The sequence below is a fragment of the Ochotona curzoniae genome, unplaced genomic scaffold (genome assembly GCF_017591425.1).
Source record: "Ochotona curzoniae isolate NIBS_2020 unplaced genomic scaffold, NIBS_Ocur_1.0 scaffold_4701, whole genome shotgun sequence".
NCBI classification, from domain to species: domain Eukaryota; kingdom Metazoa; phylum Chordata; class Mammalia; order Lagomorpha; family Ochotonidae; genus Ochotona; species Ochotona curzoniae.
The window spans coordinates 33426307-33445899 of record NW_024467122.1 but is presented as its reverse complement, the minus strand read 5'-3'; the positions used below and the strand labels follow the sequence as shown (position 1 = coordinate 33445899).

The 19593-nt window shown below is 39.6% G+C and overlaps 1 protein-coding gene and 1 pseudogene across 2 annotated transcripts in view; both read left to right on the top strand.

Moving 5' to 3' along the window:
* The window catches only part of NUBPL (nucleotide binding protein like), a 210199-nt gene extending 201712 nt beyond the window's left edge, over positions 1-8487 (top strand). The window contains exons 10-11 of one of the 2 annotated variants that reach the window (XM_040969170.1): positions 1801-1883; positions 7660-7796. In XM_040969170.1, coding sequence (XP_040825104.1) covers positions 1801-1883; positions 7660-7722 — 146 coding nt within the window. In that variant the 3' untranslated portion in view covers positions 7723-7796. Of the gene's footprint in view, positions 1-1800; positions 1884-7659 lie in introns of both variants that reach the window. The other variant, XM_040969171.1, reaches the window with a different exon arrangement.
* A 6630-nt stretch (positions 8488-15117) lies between these two features.
* Positions 15118-16599, top strand: LOC121148652 (annotated as a pseudogene).
* The last annotated feature ends 2994 nt before the right edge of the window (positions 16600-19593 follow it).

The following is a 19593-nucleotide window of genomic DNA, read 5'->3' as shown; positions in this document are numbered from 1 at the left end:
AAATATTCATGGATTTTTGTCACTTGGCTATTGGACATTAAGGAAAAAATTTAAAGAGTTGAGATCACAAAATGTGCTGACAATAAGAGCGTGAAATATCTGTTCTTACACTGTGTAGTTTATAATAAATTGAAATGTTTTTGCAACATGCACTTGTGCATTATTTACATTGTCTGGCATGGTACAGATGACTTACTTTTATGAAACAGATGCACACACACATTTTAATAACCTTTGCATGAATTTGCAGTGGTTCTGAGAATGCACTGTGCCATAAAAAGTCCCTTCTTATATAAGACTACTTTCTGCATTTAATTTGAAAGCACAGAGATATAAATCTTCCATCTCCTGGTTTACCTCCTGATACACACACTAAATGCCAGCAACAGCCAGGACTGGGCAAAACCAAATCCAGAAACTTAAAATCCAATCCAGGCCTGACCTGTGAGTTGACAGGGTCCTACGTAGAACTCATACTCTCCTGTGCTGCCTCCCAGGGTGCTCATTAGCAAGCAGTTGCATCACAAGCACAGCTGGGACTTGAACCCAGGCACTCTGGTATTGGATGCAGCATCCCAAGCCATATCATAGCTACTGTGCTAAACACCCCTCCCCCTTTACTGATTTTTGACTCTCAGCCTTTGAAAGACTTCAGCTGCGGACATATGCTGGGGAAAAATGCATTAGACAGTGGCTGAGAGTCTTTCGATCCTAAATACACCACCTAAGAGTAATGTGTTCTCAGGAGTCATACACAACCTCTCCAACCTTAGTGTGTGCATTAGAGGTTCTTACTACTCAAGAGCTCTTCAGAAAGTTGGTAGAAAATGTTTATTAGGGAAAAATGCATGGGTTTCACTTTTTTTACATAAAAATAGACTTTCATTTTAATTTTGTTTTTCCACAAACTTTTTGAAGTACCCTCATGTATTTCCCTAGAGACCGTCAAGCTTACAAATTGCATGTAATTACATGTAAATTAATAAGTATTAAGAGAAAAATAATTCCGTCTGTTAAAAAGGCACATAGTTGTGACCCATGTGATGGTTCAATTGGCTAATCCTCCACATGCAAGTGCTAACATCCCATAAGGGCACAGTTCGTGGTTCATGTCCTGGCTGCTCCACTTCCCATCCAGCTCTTTGCTTGTTTCCTGGGAGAACAGCAGAGGATGGCCCAGAGCCTTGAGTCCCTGCACCCTCGTAGGAATTCTGGAAGAAGCTCCTGGCTTCAGATGGGCTTAGTCATTTGGGGAGCTAATCAGTTGATGGAAAAAGTTTTTTGTCTCTCCTCTCTATAAAATCTGCCTTTCCAATAAAAATAAATAAATCTTTAAAAAAAAAAGTCAGTTAGTTGAGATAGCATTTCTTTTACCCATTCTGCTAGCTGCAAGATCACTGTGTTGTGCTTTGGGGGGACTACTTTGCTTCCTCCATCTTTTCTTCTTCAGTTTCCTCTTATCATTTGGCATTTACAGGGAGAAATCGTTTACAAATGTCTCTCTAGTCATTTCTTGCTGGAAGACTCTGGGCTGAGAATAAGTGAGTGGCCTCATTCACACCCATAAAGCTGTCATATGTGCATATGCCCAAACTGCCGTTCACTCAAATGGAGTACTTTGCCTCTGGTTTTCATGTGAAATTTTGTGTTCCAGAAATGTAGCAAATTGCAGATAGTCATAACTCAACCTGATTTAACTCAGTTGAATTCAGATTTTGTTTTTCCAGAGTTCATATAAGTTCCCAATGGCTGTGTCACCTTTTCTGATACTGATTACCTATGTCTGGTATGCTCTTTTAGGAGACATCCCCTTACACCTTAACATAAGGGAAGCTTCAGACACAGGCCAGCCAATTGTGTTTTCACAGCCCGAGAGTGAGGAGGTAAGCTGCATTTTAAAATAGGTGTTATTTTTTTCTTTTAAAATATTTATGTATTTATTTTAATAGATGTTGATGTTTTGCAACATGGCTAGGTGTCTATGGCTTACCAGGAAGGATTCTGTATAAAGGACAACAACAGAGGAGCTGGTAGGCTCTAAACATAAAAAAAAGAGAAGGCAATGGAAAAGCCGACAGTTTAAGCCATACAGATGTATTGAATAGTCACACTAAACACCAAAATCTGTCTTATTCACCCTACTGTGTTGTAGAAGCCATTACCTAACCCTCTCAATGATTTCTCCCCATCATTCTGAACTTTAGGAATCACTACTTAAAGTTTAATTTACTGTAGGTTTTAACTTTCACATGTGAAAACGACCTTATGGCATTTTTCTAGTTCTGACTTATTTCAATTTGAATGATACATTCCAATTCCTAAAAGACTCTACCAAGAGACTATTAGAACTTACAAACAAACAAATTGCAGGATGCAGAATCAGCAGTCAACATCAGGGCATGTGTATACACCAATAATGAGCTTACTAAGAAAGAAGTTACAAGAGCCATCACATTCATAATAGCTTCCAGAAAATAAAATTCTTTGTAATAAATTTAGCCAGATATGTGAAAATTACAAAACACAAAAGAAATTGGAACAGGACCCCAAAAAACTGAAAGAACTCTCATTGATTGAAAAAGTTAACAGTGATAAAATATCCATGTTACCCAAAGTGATCAACACATTTAATGCCATCTCCCTCGAAATACTAATGACATCCTTCATAGGACTTAGAAATAGAAAGAATAATTATGCTATCCATTTGGAAATAGATGGTATGAAAATATCTAAAACAACCTTGGAAAGCAAAAACAAACCTGGAGGTATCATAGCCCCAGATATATTTCAAGATATATTTCAGAACTGTTACAACCAAAACAGCATGGTATTGGAATAAAACATAAACTCTTGAAGCCTAAAATATTTCATTTAATCTTTGTTAACAGAAATAAAACCAATCCTATATAATCTCATCTTTCCCAGGTAGCTCTTGCAATTTCACCTAGAAAATATATCACTTTTGATGTCATCTTTGTACACATTGATCTGAACATTCCTCATCTTCTCTGAGTTTTTCTCTTTTTCATCTTTGCTAATGCTTATAATAAACTTTTGGTACTTTTATTTTGTTCATGCATTATTGCTGCCCATTTCATTCCAGTTTATCCTCTAATCCTCTTTGAACTAGAAAATTGAAAAACCATGCTTGGTTAGAACTGTAAGTAAAGTTAGAATAAATTAAGTCAAGAAACTTGGATAAGTGAAGTCGATTTATTCTGAGTTGTCTTTCAGGGTCCCACAGATCCTTTTGTTTCCTTAAGGGTCGGCACTTAAGCAGTACATGTCTGAGTTGCTGGCAAGATGATGTCTAAGTAAATAAGGTAGAGAAGTTTCCAGTAGATTTTTTCTCTGAATTTCAGATATTAAATATTAAGGGTTTTTTTTTTCTAGTCAGTCTCAGAAAAATGTTTATATAAGCAAAAACCAGAATTCTTTTTTTTTTAAAGATTCATTTATTTATTGGAAAGTCACATATACAGAGAGGAAGAGAGACAGAGAGGAAGATCTTCTGTCCAATGATTCACTCCCAAAGTGAGCGCAACAGCCGATCCGAAGCCAGGATCCAGGAACTTCTTCTGGGTCTCCCACACAGGCGCAAGGTCCCAAAGCTTTGCGCTGTACTTGACTGCTTTCCCAGGCCACAAACAGGGAGCTGGACGGGAAGTGGAGCCCATAGGGGATCCCGGCGGGTTCAAGGAGAGGACTTTAGCCGCTAGGCCACTCCACCAGGCCCCAAAACCAGAATTCTTAATTGCTTTCGTAATTAGTAGAGCAGGCAATCTCAACCATATAGGTTTGCTTTAGTTCACATTGTAAATGAAAAGTTGCATGAAAATTTAGTTGTTTTTTAAATTACACACTGTTAAGTGCTTCCTAAAAAACATACTATTTAAAGATAATCTACTGTGATTCCATATAAATAAGAGTTTGTGGATGGTCATTTGGTGCAGTGGAGATGTGGCCACTTGGAGTATCCACATTCCCATATCAGAGTTCCATTTGCTGTACTTCCAGTCCAGCTTCCTTGTGCATCCTAGGAAGCAGCAGATGCTGGTTTGGGAACCAGAGTCATTGCCACCCGCACGGGCCACCAGGATGGTATTCCAGCCTCCTGGCTTAGGCCTGGCCCAGCCCTGGCTGTTGCAGATATTCAGCAAGTGCACCGGCAGATGAAAGATCTCTGTATGATTGTGCCCTTCAAGTCAAATAGGTATTTTAAAATAATAATTGTACTAATTAACTTTAATTGTGAGTCTTAATTTTTTAAATCATTTTTCCACTTGTCTGTTAACTGCTTCTTTTTCCTTGATTCTCCAAAGGCAAGAGACATTTCAGGGAAGTTAAAGGAATGTAGCATCACAGATTACAATGATACTGTGATTTAAAACTCCAAATAAGCAGTGTTTGGGGAGTTTTGGGGAGAAACATTTTGATATTCTGATCTGCATTTGCATAAATGTTAGTGTAATGTTAGTGTTGAGTGTCTAAGGATGACTGAATTTTGTATGATTTATACTATAATCATTTAATGTGACTTCTATAAAAATAGTTAGAATTTCATGTGTATATCATCAGCCTTAAACATTAAAAATATTTAAATCAATTAATTGATTAGTTTGTTTGAAAGGCCAAGAGACAGAAATCTCCTGTCTACTGGTTCATTCTCCAGAGGTCTGCAGCAGCCAGGAACATGATGTGGATCTCCCATGTGGTGGGAGAGACCCAGCTACTTCAGCTGTCACTGCAAGAGTATGCAATAGCAGGAAGTTTAGATTGACTCAGCACAGGTGCTCCAGTGGGGAACAAGGACGTCCCAAGTGATGTCATCAACACTGCGCCACACACCTGCTCCCAAATATGAAAAGTTCCCATCAATTGTAAGACTTAGATGCAGCCTAACAAAAGGAGAAAAAAATAAGGGAGGGATTGGGGGAATCCCAGAGCCTATGAAACTGTGTCACATAATACAATGTAATTAATTTTAAAAATAAACTTTAAAAAAAATTAAAAAAAAAGAGGAAAAAATGTTATATGTTATTCCCTTGCCATAGAATATATTATTTCTCATTCTTAGATTGCACTTTGGATACCATTTACTTCCTTTTGCCTACAAATAGGGGCCAGCTATATTTCCTAGCCTGATTTATATATATATATATATTTTTAAAGAAATTTATTTCTTTTTGTTTGAAAAATTTATGGAGAGAAAGATAGAGAAGAAAATATCTTTCATCCTCTGGTTCACTTCCTAGAAGGCCACAGTGGCCAGAGCTTAGCCAGTCTGAAGCCAGAACTTCCTCTAGGTCTCACACATGGGTGCAGGAGCCCAAGAGCTTACCCCATCTTCTGCTTTCCCAGGCCATAAGCAGGAAGCTGAATCAAAAGTAGAGCCGCAGGGACATAACCAGTGCCCATATGGGATGCCTATGCTTAATGATAGCAGATATTGAAAAGAGTTTTATGCTGTACATTATAACCACTTTCATTTGGGGTTTACTGGTTAGTTTGTTGTATGGAAGAACTAGGCTTCAGAGTTAGTTGAACTCAGTTCGATGTGTTTTTCAGACCTCTGAGTTCCTAACCTTGGGGAAATGACTCCCGGTGTCTCCACCTAAGATGAATAAAAAATGCTTGTTTTCCCTGATTGAGATTACTACTTCTTCCAAGGATTGACATAGGATGTACTAAATTATACATTTTAAAGACATACTCATGTTTTGAGGCTTTTTTTTTTTTGTTTGTTTAATGGGACTCTTTCAACTGAAATATTAACATTTTTCTGGTGAAAATAAAGCATGATTCAGCTGTTAGGGTGTAAGTATAGTCTTTAAAAATATGAGTTAGGCCAGCATACCTTGTAAAGATTTTTCCCAACACTGATCAACAAAGCCAACATCTCAGAACTGTCAAAAGCATGCAAAGTGAGACCCTTAAACATTCTTCTCCACATCGAGGTGTCAAAGGCCTCCTCTAATGACCATCCCCCATCCCTGTGTGCTGATGTAGTTTGACAAAAAGGAACGGCCCCCTCCTTCTACACCATCCCCATATCCCATGGGCATTGGAAGGGGGAAGAAAAGAACTGAAACATTTATCTACCCACGTTCCTCCACACTTTGACCAGCCCCACCCAAATCCAAGGCCCACGCAGGTATGCATCCCTGTCAACTATGTTATAACTATAAAAAAACTTTAAATAAATAAAAAATAGTAATAAAAGACGGTGTTAGTCTTAAAGAAGTTGTGTGACACCTGGGATCTCTTCAGAACACACAGACCTCAGAAGCCCCTTCTGATGGTTCAGGATTGGGGGTTAGTCAGACACTGCATCATCTGCTTGCTGTAATGCTTTAGACAAGGCTGCATGCCCTTCTGGGTCTTGGTTCTCCTGTCTACATAGTAGGGAGAGTGGGACCGGCATGGTGACCTAGCAGCTAAAGTCCTCGCCTTGAATGTGCCCAGATCCCATATGGGCGCCAGTTCTAATCCTGGCAGCTCCACTTCCCATCCAGCTCTCTGCTTGTGACATGGGAAAGCAGTCGAGGATGGCCCAAAGCCTTGGAACCCTGCACCCGCGTGGGAAACTTGGGGGAAGTTCCTGGCTCCTGGCTTCAGATTGGCACAGCACCTGCCGTTGCGGTCACTTGGGGAGTGAATCATCAGATGGAAGATCTTCCTCTCTGTCTCTCCTCCTCGCTGTATATCTGACTTTCCAATATAAATAATAAATAAATCTTTAAAAATAAATGAAAATTAAAGATAAGAAACAAAGTGGGGAGAGTGATAGGATTTACTCCGTGGGGTAGCTGTGAAGGTAAATTACTCATCCTTGACAGATTGCAAGGACTCGGTAAACTTCAGCTATTACCATGAGTCATAGTGATGTGTGCATCACTATAAAGATATCGCTTTAGAAATTAATGGATTTAGAATGTCTTGGTGTATTTTACAGTGGCTTTATTATAAGACAGTGTTTACTGTACAATTTTCTAAGAAGAACTCTTAAAATATAGGCATCATGATCACTGTTGTAGTAGGAACATCGAGGGCATGGGGTCTGTTTGTAATTTATTCCTGGCTTGGGAACCCTGTTAGTGTCCCACTGCACCGAGGACTCTGGGTTGGGACAGGAAGACAATGAACCAGGCATTCTTACGTGATCCACGTCTTGCAGCTCTCAGTGCTGGAACTGCACCCAGTTCTCAGAGAGGAGGAGAATCCCTTCCAAAGCTAAGTCATAGAGTGATAATAAGTAGTCCTCCTGAAAATGCTCAACAGTTCTTAGGCCACAGAAGTTGTGGCACTGTCTCTCAGGATGCCAGATTTTTAGAGGAGGAAGGTAAAACTTATCTACAATGAGACTGAATTACTAGTTTGCTGATAAAGGGATTAAGTTTGATGAAACAGGAATTGTTGGCACTAAATAGTTTTTCAGAAAGTCACCTTCCAAAAATTTGCCACCCAGATCATCTAAAATCCCTCCTCCTCTGCTTCCTTTGCAGTGTGTGTTGTTTTCTTGCTGCTGAGTTTCCTCATCTCACCCGGCCTTTTTTTTTTTTACCATCAAATATAGGGAACAGCTATGATCAACAGTTAATGAGTCATTCTGTGTCTGTTGGGCAGCAATATAGAACAAAAGAATCTGTTCTTTTCTAGGCCAAAGCTTTCCTACGGATCGCTGTGGAAGTGGTGAAGAGATTACCCCCACCTCCAGCATGATGCCCAGGCGTGGGGAAGTTGACAACAAGAGGACCTTCCAAAGCCAACAGTGTGGTGGGAGCACCTGCCAGGATAGGAGCAGTCCCAGTTGGCATTTTGTTTTGTTTTGTTTTGTTTTCCCTAAGGAAATGATGTCTTATTTTCAGATTTTATTTGCTATGACCTGATTTAACAAAATCGTTACATATCAGTGTTCACTATTATATTCCAGAATTTTATTTTTAAACCATTGCATATCAGCTGCACGGAATTGCACCTTGTCCTGTTGAACTATCTTTTGAGGAAACCTGAGTTTAAGATGTCAGATCCCATCTCAGGAGAGAACTGCACTGATTTTGAGGATCACCTTGTTGGTCATTGAGAGAATTTGCTGAATTTATTTGTGGATGTGCACAGTTTTCTGTCTGCCTGAATCCCTTCTCTCTCTTGGTATGTTCTCAGTATACAGGAGTCTCTGTTTTCTCACCAGGGTCAGGCTGAACCCCAGACTCGGTGATTCCAAATTTCTGGAGGTAGGCTTGAACAATAATATTTTTAACAAGAACATGAGAATTTTTATGACATTTCTGATTATAAAGTCAATAATATATTGATATTAATAATGTCACTTCTTGGCAAAACTGTACCTTCACAGTGGATTCTGTGTGACTGATTGGGCTTAAATTCAAATTGAAGCCAACAGCCATTTGCTGACAAGGGGTTACCTGGAATTTAGTTATGTACTGCGTTCTTGGAAAAAGCAGTTTGGTTTTTTTGAAGATTTATTTTATTTTTATTGGAAAGGCGGATATACATAGAGGAGAGACAGAGAGGAAGATCTTCTGTCCGATGATTCACTCCCCAAGTGAGCGCAACGGCCAATGCTATGCCAATCCGAAGCCAGGAGCCTCTTCCAGGTCTCCCATGCAGGTGCAGGGTCCCAAAGCTTTGGGCTGTCCTTGAGTGCTTTCCCAGGCCACAAGCAGGGAGCTGGATGGGAAATGGAGCTGCCGGGATTAGAACTGGCGTCCATATGGGATCCCGGGGCGTGCAAGGCCTTAACCACTGTGCCACCGCGCCGGGCCTGAAAAAGCAGTTTGTTATCCATGCCTAGGCATATCCATTTCAGTTGCATCTAAACAGCTTCCAGACTCTCCCATTTTGCCACATGATCCTGACCAATGAATTGTGACTGGTAGTTTAACATCAGCCCATCCACGCTGAACATTTTCTCCCAAGCCAACAACCCTCATGTGCTTAGCAGACCAGAGGGGGACCCACAGTGGTAATTCTCTCGGTGATATGGTCCTTTCCTTGGTACAACTTCTCTTTCAGGTCTTCGTGTAAAAGAAGGTTTGCAAACTACTTCCTGAGCTAAAACCTTGCCTCTTACACTAAGTTGTTTTCTAGTGCATTGTTGCAAACAACAGGTAGCATTATTCCAGTGCTTGCTGCATGACCTTGTGATCAGTTTGAATTCGACACTGTTGTTTGCCCTATTATACAGATAAGGAAAGTGAGTTGCAGGAAGATCAATCTCTTGCTAGGGTTACTGTTTTTAGCAAGTGTTGGAGCTGGGGTTTGAATTGAGGTAGTTGGTTGCAGGCATCCTACTTTTTGTGCATCAATGTATTTGTTAGGTTCACAAAGGGGAGATGTAGTATTCAGCCAAGCCATGAAGTTTTGTTTCCTTTTTAGGCACATCTGTCAAGTTCATGTGTGAGGCCCAGAGAGAGATCAAGGTCTTTGCATGGTCTGGTAGTAGATAGCTATAAAGCCACAAGAACAGAGAAGTGATTCATTAGTTACTCATCGTTTACAATGTGGCCCTGTGGCCCTTGGTAACTGCCTTGGTGTCCTTTGATTCTTGGTGATCCGCCAGAAACTGAAGCTGTGAGCTGCGCATTGGTCAATATGGCTTCATGCAAACACTTATGTATGGTGTGTTTAACAACTCTGTGCAATAGCTGAAACAGCCCGGACTTCCTTCAGTGGATGAATGGTTAAACATACTGTGCTACGCTTGTACCATGAGATACTATTTATCAATTTAAAAAAAAAAACGAATTAGAGATACAGCCAATGACCTAAATGAATTCCAGGAAACAATGCTGAATGAAAAAGCCAATTTCAAAAGATTATGTGCAATGTGATTCCATTTATATGCCATTTTTGAAATGATAAACATTACAGAAATGGAGAGTCATGTTAATAAAGTATGTAATGAAAGGAAGGATTTGAGTGTTGCTATGCAAGGACAACTCAAGGAGACATCTTTGTGATATTAGGAATGTTCTAAAGCATGATGTCATCAGCGCCAGTGTCTTGGTTGTGATATTGTGCTATAGGTACTTAAGATGTTCGCAAACTGACACTGTGGCAAAGTAGATTAAGCCTCCATCTGCATTGCTGGCATCCTATATGGTTGCCAATTTTAGTCACAACAACTCTACTTACAGTCCAGCTTCCTACTAACACACCTGGGAAAGCATGAAAGGGTGGCCTGTGTTCTTGGGATACTGCCAGAACCATATAGAAGCCCCAGAAGAAGCTCCAGGCTCCTGGCTTCAGAACAGCACAGCTCCAGCTGTTGAAGCATCTGGGAAAGGAAGCAGCAGGTGGAAAAAAACACTCCCTCTCCTTCTCTATCTGTAAATCTGCCTTTCAAATAAAAATAAATAATAATTTTTATTGAAAAAATGTCACCATTTGGGGAAATTGAGTTAAGGACACATGGAATCTCCCTGTATTAATTCTTACAACTACATACAAATCTTTATCCCAAAAATAAAAGTTTAATTTAAAAAGTTACACAATATGGAAGTGACATTTTTCTAGACTGCATTTTTCATACTAATTAATGTGAACAAAAGCATTTGCAGACCTGGTAATTGCCATTCATCATTGAGAAGGAACTAACTACTGACTTAGAGTTGCAGATACTTGTGTTTTAATTATTAAGTCTAAATATCAAAACTTAAGTTCATAAATCAAATTTAACTTGCCCTGCAAAAAGAATGATCCAGGTAAGCTCCAGACATACTTAAAGTTGCGTGCTAAAATATAATTCAACCCATGAGGAAGTGGGAAAAAGAGTCCTCACTGCTCTCATAAATGGCTCAGAGAAGATCCAGAGTGTATTGTTCTGTCTCCTTTTGCCTTTGCCTTTGCTTGACTAGTGTATGTGGATATTTCAAGGAGAACTACTGAAAAAAAAAAAAAAAAACAACTGGAGGTTTAGAAGTAGAGAGAGGGAAAGAAACTATAAACACAAAGACTAAGCTTATTCTAAACTTTTGCCCTGGGAAGTCTTTGTTAAGCTTCAAAGAGCTGACTTCAAAGATAAACTCATAGGCATAGCTAGTGTGCTATTTCAAGAGGTAATATTTATTCTTAATTCTTCACATTTCCATAGAGTGTGGAGAATTTCCATTCTGCTATCCATGAGAGCTATAGTCCGCAATAGGGTAAAGACTCAAGGGAAAAGTTCTCGAATCCTTCACATTTCCCTCCTGAGCTTTCTAAACACCTGAATTCCTTGGCTTCCTTGGTCCTGCACTTGGCTAGTAGAGCCTATCCAATTTAGGGTTCTGGTATTTGGCAGCCCATTAATGGTCACACATCTTCCAATCCAGCTTTTGTCAGTAATAAAGCCATACTTTTGTCTTCCTCTGGATGCAGTGTCTCTCATTTCCACATAAGGGGATACGCTCCAAACTCCCACCACACTTTGAGAAATACCTCTAAAAATTTTTGGAAAATTAGATCTGAAGAGTGTTTTAGGGTTGAAAATGTTCCACTACTCCATGTGAAGCATATCCTGTAAAAAAGTGAATTCATCAGTGGTCAAAAGCTTTTGGTTGGGGATGAGGAAGGGAGTAGGAGAAGTGTCCTTTGTGTGGTTAAACACAGAAGACATAAGTGTGCAATGTATTAATTGACTAAGTGAATACCAGTGACTGCCAGCCAAATTGAGCAGAACACACCAGCGTCCCAAAAACCCAGTGCTCTCCTCTGATCTCTGTGGTCTTCTGCTTCCCATAAGTTAGCCAGATACTAGTATTTTAATTTAAGCCTGTGTCCTTCAGCTTCTCTGTGCTATGTATTGTGGTTTGTACTAACTGATTTTACTGTGTATTATGTTTTTGAAATCCAAGTCTTGTTCCTTACAGCTGTGGTTCATGTTGTAGAATGTTGTGTTGTTTGAATACACACAAGTTGTCTGGTCAACCATGTGGATGCTTGGATTGATTCTGGTGTTTTAGTACTACAGATATTGCTGTTTCGAATATTTCTGTGTATGTTTTCTTGTTCCTGTGCTTGAATTTTTGTTACTTCCAGAAGTGGAATTACTGGTATTCCTTTCCTTGTATCTTATATGGCTTTAACTCTTAATGCTCTGATTACAAATGAGATTGAGCACTTTTAAGTGTGGTGATGTCTAAGGATATCCTGTTTTGTTTAGCATCTAGCCAAATTCTTGCTTATTTTTCTGTTATATTGTTGATTTAAAGAAGTATTTATGGGCCCAATGTGATGGCTCAGGCTAAATCCTCATCTTGAACATGCTGAGATCCATATGGATGTTGGTTCGTGTTCCAGCTACTCCACTTCCCAATCCAATTTCCTGTTTGTGGCCTGGGAAAGCAGTCGAGGATGGCCCAAAGCTTTGGACCCTGCACCCCATGTGGGAGACCCAGAAGAGATTCCTAGCTCCTGTCTTTGGATCGGCTCAGCTCTGACCATTGTGGCCATTTGGGAAGTAAACAGCAAATGGAAGATTTTTCTTTCTGTAAAATCTGTCTTTCCCATAAAAATAAGTAAATCTAAAAAAAAAAAAAAAAGAAAAGAAAAGAAAGAAAGAAGAGTGGGGACTTGATCCCAGGTACTCATTTATGGGATGTGGGCTTGCCAAATAGTGCCTTAACTTGCTCTAGCACTACACCTGTGCCTATATTCTTAATATAAATCTTTTGTTTGTTAGTTCTGTATATTGTAGACATCTTTCTCTACTCTGTGACTTGCCTTTTCTTTTATTAATGGTATATTTTGATAAACAACATACCTTAATTTTAGTGATTCAAATTAACTATTATAGACTTTTGTATCATAGCCCATTTACATTTAGTTCTACAGTCTACCTATAATATTGTGTGTGTGTGTGTGTGTGTGTGTGTGTGTGTGTGTGTGTGTGTGTGTATGTGTAGAGGCATATGCAGGTGTGCTGCCCTATTGAAATAAGTTTTAAATTTCATGTTTTCAGACCAATTATTTAAGCAAATATGCCACTTTTGATGCCAACTTCCCCTATGGGCACTGATTCAAGTACCAATACTCCACTTTGGCCCGAACTCCCTGCTAATGGCCTAAGAAAAGCAATGAAATATGACCCAAGTGTCTGAGCCCCTGCTATCCATGGGAGAGACCCAGATAGGTGAAACACCTGCTTCAGCCTGATCCTGGCTCTTGTGGCCATTTGGAGAGTGAGCCAGTGGGTAGAAGATCTCTGTGTGCCTTTACCCCTCTATAGCTCTTTTTCTTTAAAAAAATTTAAAAAAAATTTTCTTTGAAAGGCTAAATTACAATGAAGGAAGGAGAGACACTGAGAGATCTTCCATCTGCTGATTTATCCCTCAGTGGTCCCAGTGGCAGGAGCTGGAGAGGCATTCAGTGGCATTCTGAAGCCAGGAGCTGCTGCTAGGTCTCCCCAATGGGTGCAGAGGCCCAAAGACTCAGGTCCCTCTACTGCATTCCCAGACCATTAGCAAGGAGTGAAGAAGTGAAACTGTCGAGGTTTGAATTGGCACCCATTTGGAGTTCCAGCCCAAACTCTTTGACTTTCAAATAAGTAAAGGCTTCATTTAAAAAAAATATATTTTCACTATTAATTAAATATCTACTGTGGTCTCTTCCTTGGCACTCTGTTTTGTTCTTTTTTTATTATTATTATTTTGCGTCATAACTTACTATCTTATTGATCATCATTTATTATCTTAATGTTTTGGCAATCCATAATTCTTTACACATTTCCATGTAAGTTATAGGAAGTCTGATAACATCCACAAACAACTGGAGGGAGTTTCTATTTTCCTTAGGATGGAGAAGGTAATACCCACCACAAAACTGAAGATGTTCTAAAAGTATCCTGAAATGTCAGGGAAGACAGACCCGTCTGGATGCAAGCAGGGCCTGCCATCTGGAAGAGTGCTGATGAAAACGATGCCAAGCTCCCTACAAAGGGGTAGGAAAAAGTTCATTGAGCTTTTTTTAAAAAAATCAAATTGGTAACACAGTGTGAATAACAGGAATCTAGAATCCCCAGAAATTCCCAGCAATAGGGGAGTTTGCTGCATGGATCTTACTAGGTTCTAAGAGAGGAAAGCAGCTAAGGTTATGTAAAAAAGAGAAATGTCCTGCCCTGTCCCCTTCTTCCATGTAGAATAAGTACGTGAGTTGAGAGGGAAAAATAGTAAATCTTGTCCACAGGGCTCAGACAAAGACCCGTTATGAGTAGGGGACAAGAAATAGGGAGACTTAGGGGAGGAACAACAAACCATTCTGGCCCTGGGCCTTTCAGGAAATCCTGCCAAGTGGGGGGTAGGAGGTAGGGAACACTGTCCTAAAATGAGGACAACAGAGAACCCTGTGCCCTACTGCAAGCAGCCCCAGTCTATCACTAGACGGTAAGTCAAGAATGTGGGGCCCAGCGGCGTGGCTTAAGTCCTCACCTTGAATGCACAGGGATCCCATATGGGCGCCAGTTCTAATCCCTGCAGCTCCACTTCCTATCCAGCTCCCTGCTTATGACATGAGAAAGCAGTGAAAAATCTATTAAAGCAATGCTTAGAAGGACATTTAAAACATTAAACAACCCCGTTAGAACCAAAAATCGGGCCCGATGCTATAGCCTTGCCTTGCATGCACTATCATCCAGTATGGGCACCAGATCCTATCCCAGCTGCTCCACTTCCCATCCAGCTCCCTGTTTGCGGCCTGTGAAAGCAGCAGATTCTGGCCTAAAGCCTTGGGACCCTGCACCTGTGTGGGAGACCCGGACAATCTCCTTGCTCCTGGTTTCAGATTGTCTCAACTGCAGCTGTTGCAGACACTTGGGGAGTGAACCAGTGGATAGAAGATCTTTCTGTCTCTCCTTCTCTCTGTAAATCTGACTTTCCAATAAAAATAAATAAATCTTTAAAAAAAAAAGAAAAGAAAAAGCCTGTATCAATGAAATAAACTCTTGCATAAAAATCTGGTAATAGAATGAATGGTTTGTTAAGCCCACATCAGAGAAATAAGAAATCAAATTGAAAAAAAAGGCAAAAGACAAAGTGAAATCGAAAACTGGTGTAGGTAACAAACCTCTTTCCAGACTTGTTATGAAAAGACAGTGGGGCGCTGAGGGGCTCTTGGGACATGTCTGGTGGCTCTGTGGACACTAACAGAACATGGTGGCCCAGAGGGAATGGACCCCGATGGTGTCATCAAGAGCAACTGGAATGAAATTGTTGATAACTTTGATGATATGAATTTAATGGAGTCTCCTCTATGGGGCATCTATGCTTACAGTTTTGAGAAGCCTTCAGCTATTCAGCAAAGAGCTATTATTCCTTGCATTTAAAATCCAAAAGGTAATTCTGGCACTTGGAGACTATATGGGAGCAACTTGGCATGCCTGCATTGGAGGAACAAACGTTAGAAATGAAATGCAAAAGTTGCAGGCTGAGGCACCACATATTGTTGTTGTTGTACCAGGCAGAGTATTTGATATGTTAAACAGAAGATACCTTTCTCCACAATGGATCAAAATGTTTGTTTTGAATGAAGCAGATGAAATGCTGAGCCAGGAGGTTAAGGATCAAATTTATGAAATTTTCTAAAAACTAAATACTAGTATTCAGGTTGTACTGCTGTCTGCCACGATGCCAACTGATGTTTTAGAAGTCACCAAAAATTTCATGAGAGATCCAGTTCGAATTCTGGTGAAAAAGGAAGAATTGACCCTTGAAGGAATCAGTTCTACATCAATGTTGAACGAGAGGAATGCAAGTTGGATATACTTCGTGACTTGTAGGAAACACTGACCATTATGCAGGCTGTTATTTTTCTCAATACAAGGCGCAAAGTGGACTGGCTCTCTGAGAAAATGTATGCCAGGGACGTCACAGTTTCTGCTGTGCATGGTGACAGGACCAGAAGGAAAGAGATGTCATCATGAGACAATTCCGATCAGGCTCAAGCCGTGTTCCGATCACTACTAACTTCTTGGCTCGTGGGATTGATGTACAGCAAGTATCTTTGATCATAAACTATGACCTGCCTACCAGTCGTGAAAACTATATTCACAGAATTGGCAGAGGGGTTCGATTTGGGAGGAAGGATGTGGCTATAAACTTTGTTACTGAAGAAGACAAGAGAATTCTTCATGACATTGAGACTTTCTACAATACTACAGTGGAGGAGAAGCCCATGAATGTGGCTGACCTTATTCAGTTCCTGGGATGAGACAGTTCGAGTGCTGTGCTCACTGTTGCTGAATAGGCATGTGCACAACATGGCATTGTGCTTCTTTCTTTGGGAATATTTGAATCTTGTCTCAATGCTCATAACGGATCAGAAATACAGATTTTGATAGCAAACCGACATTAATCATGAGCTCTTGCAAGGAGGAAAGTCACTGGCTTTTTCTCTAGAGTTAGACTGTTGGGTTGGGTATAAAAGATGGGGTGTGTAAAATCTTTCTTCCTTAGACATTTATTTCCTAGTTTCGTAGAAATGGTTGTATTAGATGTTCTGTATCATTTAATAATATACATGTGGACTAAAAGATATAAGTGCTGTATAAAATCAGCCAATTATGCTAAACTAGCATACCTACCTTTATTGTGTTTGTCATTAGCCTAAATAGGCCTTTAAAACTGATTTTTTTAAGGAAAGCATTTGAATGCATTTTGTTTGGTATTGTATTTATTCAATAAAATCTTTAATTAGTGCTGAATATGAACTGGACCCTGTTGCTAGCCCCCGTGAGCAATCATCTTAGGTAGGGTTAAAATCCCCAGTAAAATCGCCGTATTGCCCATGTCTTAATGAAGTTTGAATGTTAAATAAGTTGTATATTCACAAAAAAGGACAAAGAAAAAAACATCAAATCAGGAATGGAAGAGAGGGTATTACTAGGATTCTACAAACATGAAAAGAACAGAACTGTTATCAGCAGCCTATACCTATGAAACTGACACGTTAAATGGAAGAGATAAATGCCTTTGAAAGAAACTACCAATGGTCACGCAAGAAAAAAAAAATATTCCTAATCATCACAAATCACTTCAAGAAATGTGATTTGTAGTTAAGAACCAACAAAACTGCAGCTTCTGGTGGTTTCGTTGACAAAATCTACCCAACATTGAGGTAAGAAATAAAACCAGTATTATACAATTATTTCCAGAAAATAGAGGAGCATGCAGTACTACCCCATATGCTTTATGAAGTCAACATTATTGTAATTAACATCAAAACCAGACAGAATACTGGACGACTAAAGGCAAATCTTTCTCATTAACATACACAGCAAAGCCCTCAACAAATTATTTGGTTGTTTCCAGCAGTACACACAAGAAAAGGATAATAAATTATGACTATTTTCCAAAAATATAGCCACTTTTTTCTGCTCTCATACCACCATAACCAACACAGAAGATTGTGTGACCTTAGAAGGCACAGGGTTTCCTAGCCAACAGCAAGCAGTTTTGTAGTTGACACCAGCTACATGGAGATAGCATCATATCCCAGAGGGTTGATGGCTGAGTCTTCCAGACTGCATCTGTGCGCGCGTGCGCGCACGCGCACACACACACACACACACACACACACACACACACACACACACACACACACTTTAGATGCCAATTCCAAGCCGTAGGTATTTTCCCTGGGTTTTATATCAACCATGTACCAATTGGAGATCCCATTATTCCATCTTTGGATGCCATTAATTGGCTTGAGTGGCTCACAGCACTCAGAGAAACTCTTAAGTTTACTGGTGCTTTATGAAGAGTACGGATGCAGAGATGTTAGAACAAGATATGGAGCATGAAGGATAATAAATTCAGTTACTTGCTCACTTTTCTTATTTCCAAACTTCCTATTTTGTGACCTGAAGTAAGAGATTTTTCCAGATCCAAAACTATTTTTAAGTCATTTGGAATAAAGTTTTTGTAAAATACAGTGACACTAGAATTTGGTTATCGACCACATTCATGATCAGAAACTCTTATTTAAATAACATGTAAATTCTATCTTAAGCCTACAATTCCTAAAGATGCTCTTTCTGAAAACTCAGTTAAATTGTGATATTGGGGTCCCAGTGTGATAGCCTCATGGCTAAATTCTCACCTTGCATGCCTGGGATCCCAAATGGGCACCAATTCATGTCCTAACTGTTGTAATTCCCATCCATTTTCCTGCTTGTGGCCTGGGAAAGCAGTAGAGAATGGCCTAAAGCCTTGGACCCATGCACCCACATGGGGAACCCAGAAAGATTCCCAGCTCCTAGCTTTGGATTATCAAAGCTCTGGCCATTGCTGCCACTTGGGAAGTGAACCACCAGACAGAAGATCTTTCTGTATTTCTTTCTTTGTAAATCTTTCTTTCAAATAAAAATAATGAATCTTTTTAAAAAATTTGTGAAATTGGATGACCTGTTGAAATATTGATGTGCTATAGTTTCAACTTATTAATTGAAAAGTATTTGACTTTTTCCTCATGAATGCCAGGTTGGTGACAACAGATAACAGGTGGTTTTTAAATTTTTAAAGAAACAAAAAAAGACAAGAAGTCACTTAAAGCTTTTTTTTTTCCCAAGTTACTTTCCTTCTGTTTGTTATCTTTAAATCTTTTACAGAATATTTTAAATTTCAGTTATTATTGTTTTACATCATTTGGCCCTTATGCCTTTGATAGTGCTTATACTGCAGGTTAGTTTGGTCCTTTACCATAACATCAGTGGTCTTTTAGAAATTAAATTTATCAGGCGTGATTTTAACATTTTATTACTTTAATTAAGAAGTAGAAGCAATGCATTATCTTCAACTATGTGTAGTTCAAATGTTAAAAAAGACAACTTGAAGATTGTGGGTGTTAGAGTCCTCGTGGTGTTGTTTAAACATGATTTCTCACACTGTGCCTAATGGATTTAATTGTGGTTCACACTGTTGTTTCTTTATCATCTCTTCAGATGGGAAACTACAGTTAGATTGTAAACCACCAGGAGAACGTGTTATTAGTCTGTCTCTGCTGATGAAGGTACTTTGAAATTATGTCTTAAAAGCCCCTTGCATATAAATTCCATTAAGCATCGTCTTTCCCTTGTAGTTCGCTAATCATAGTTTTGCACCTAAGTCAAGTACAAAGCAAGCCACCATATCCAAACTAAAAAGCCTTGTTATTAGACCTGAAGGTTGGCAGTGGTGACTAGTCTGAAATCCATTGAACTGTGGTAAGAATCAGCTACAGACATTTCTGTGGCTCTTTTCTAGCCCATAGTTGTCCCTAAAGAGTTTATACTTTGAGGAGACCAAACCACCACAAATTAAGTAACTTTCAGTGCTACTGAGAGCCCAATGTGATTGTTAGTACATTGGGGTTTTTTGTTTTGGTCTGGTTTTTAAGTAAATGGATTTGAAAATCTAGAATTAGACAGTAAGAATGGGTGGTTGAATATTAGAAAGTAATGTAAGCCGGGCCTGGCGCAGTAGCCTAGTGCTGAAATCCTTGCCTTGAATGCAACAGGATTCCATTTAGCATTGGTCCTAATCCTGAAGGCCCTGCTTCCCATCCAGCTCTCTGCTTGTTACCTGAGAAAGCAGTCAAGGACAGCCCAAAGCCCTGGGG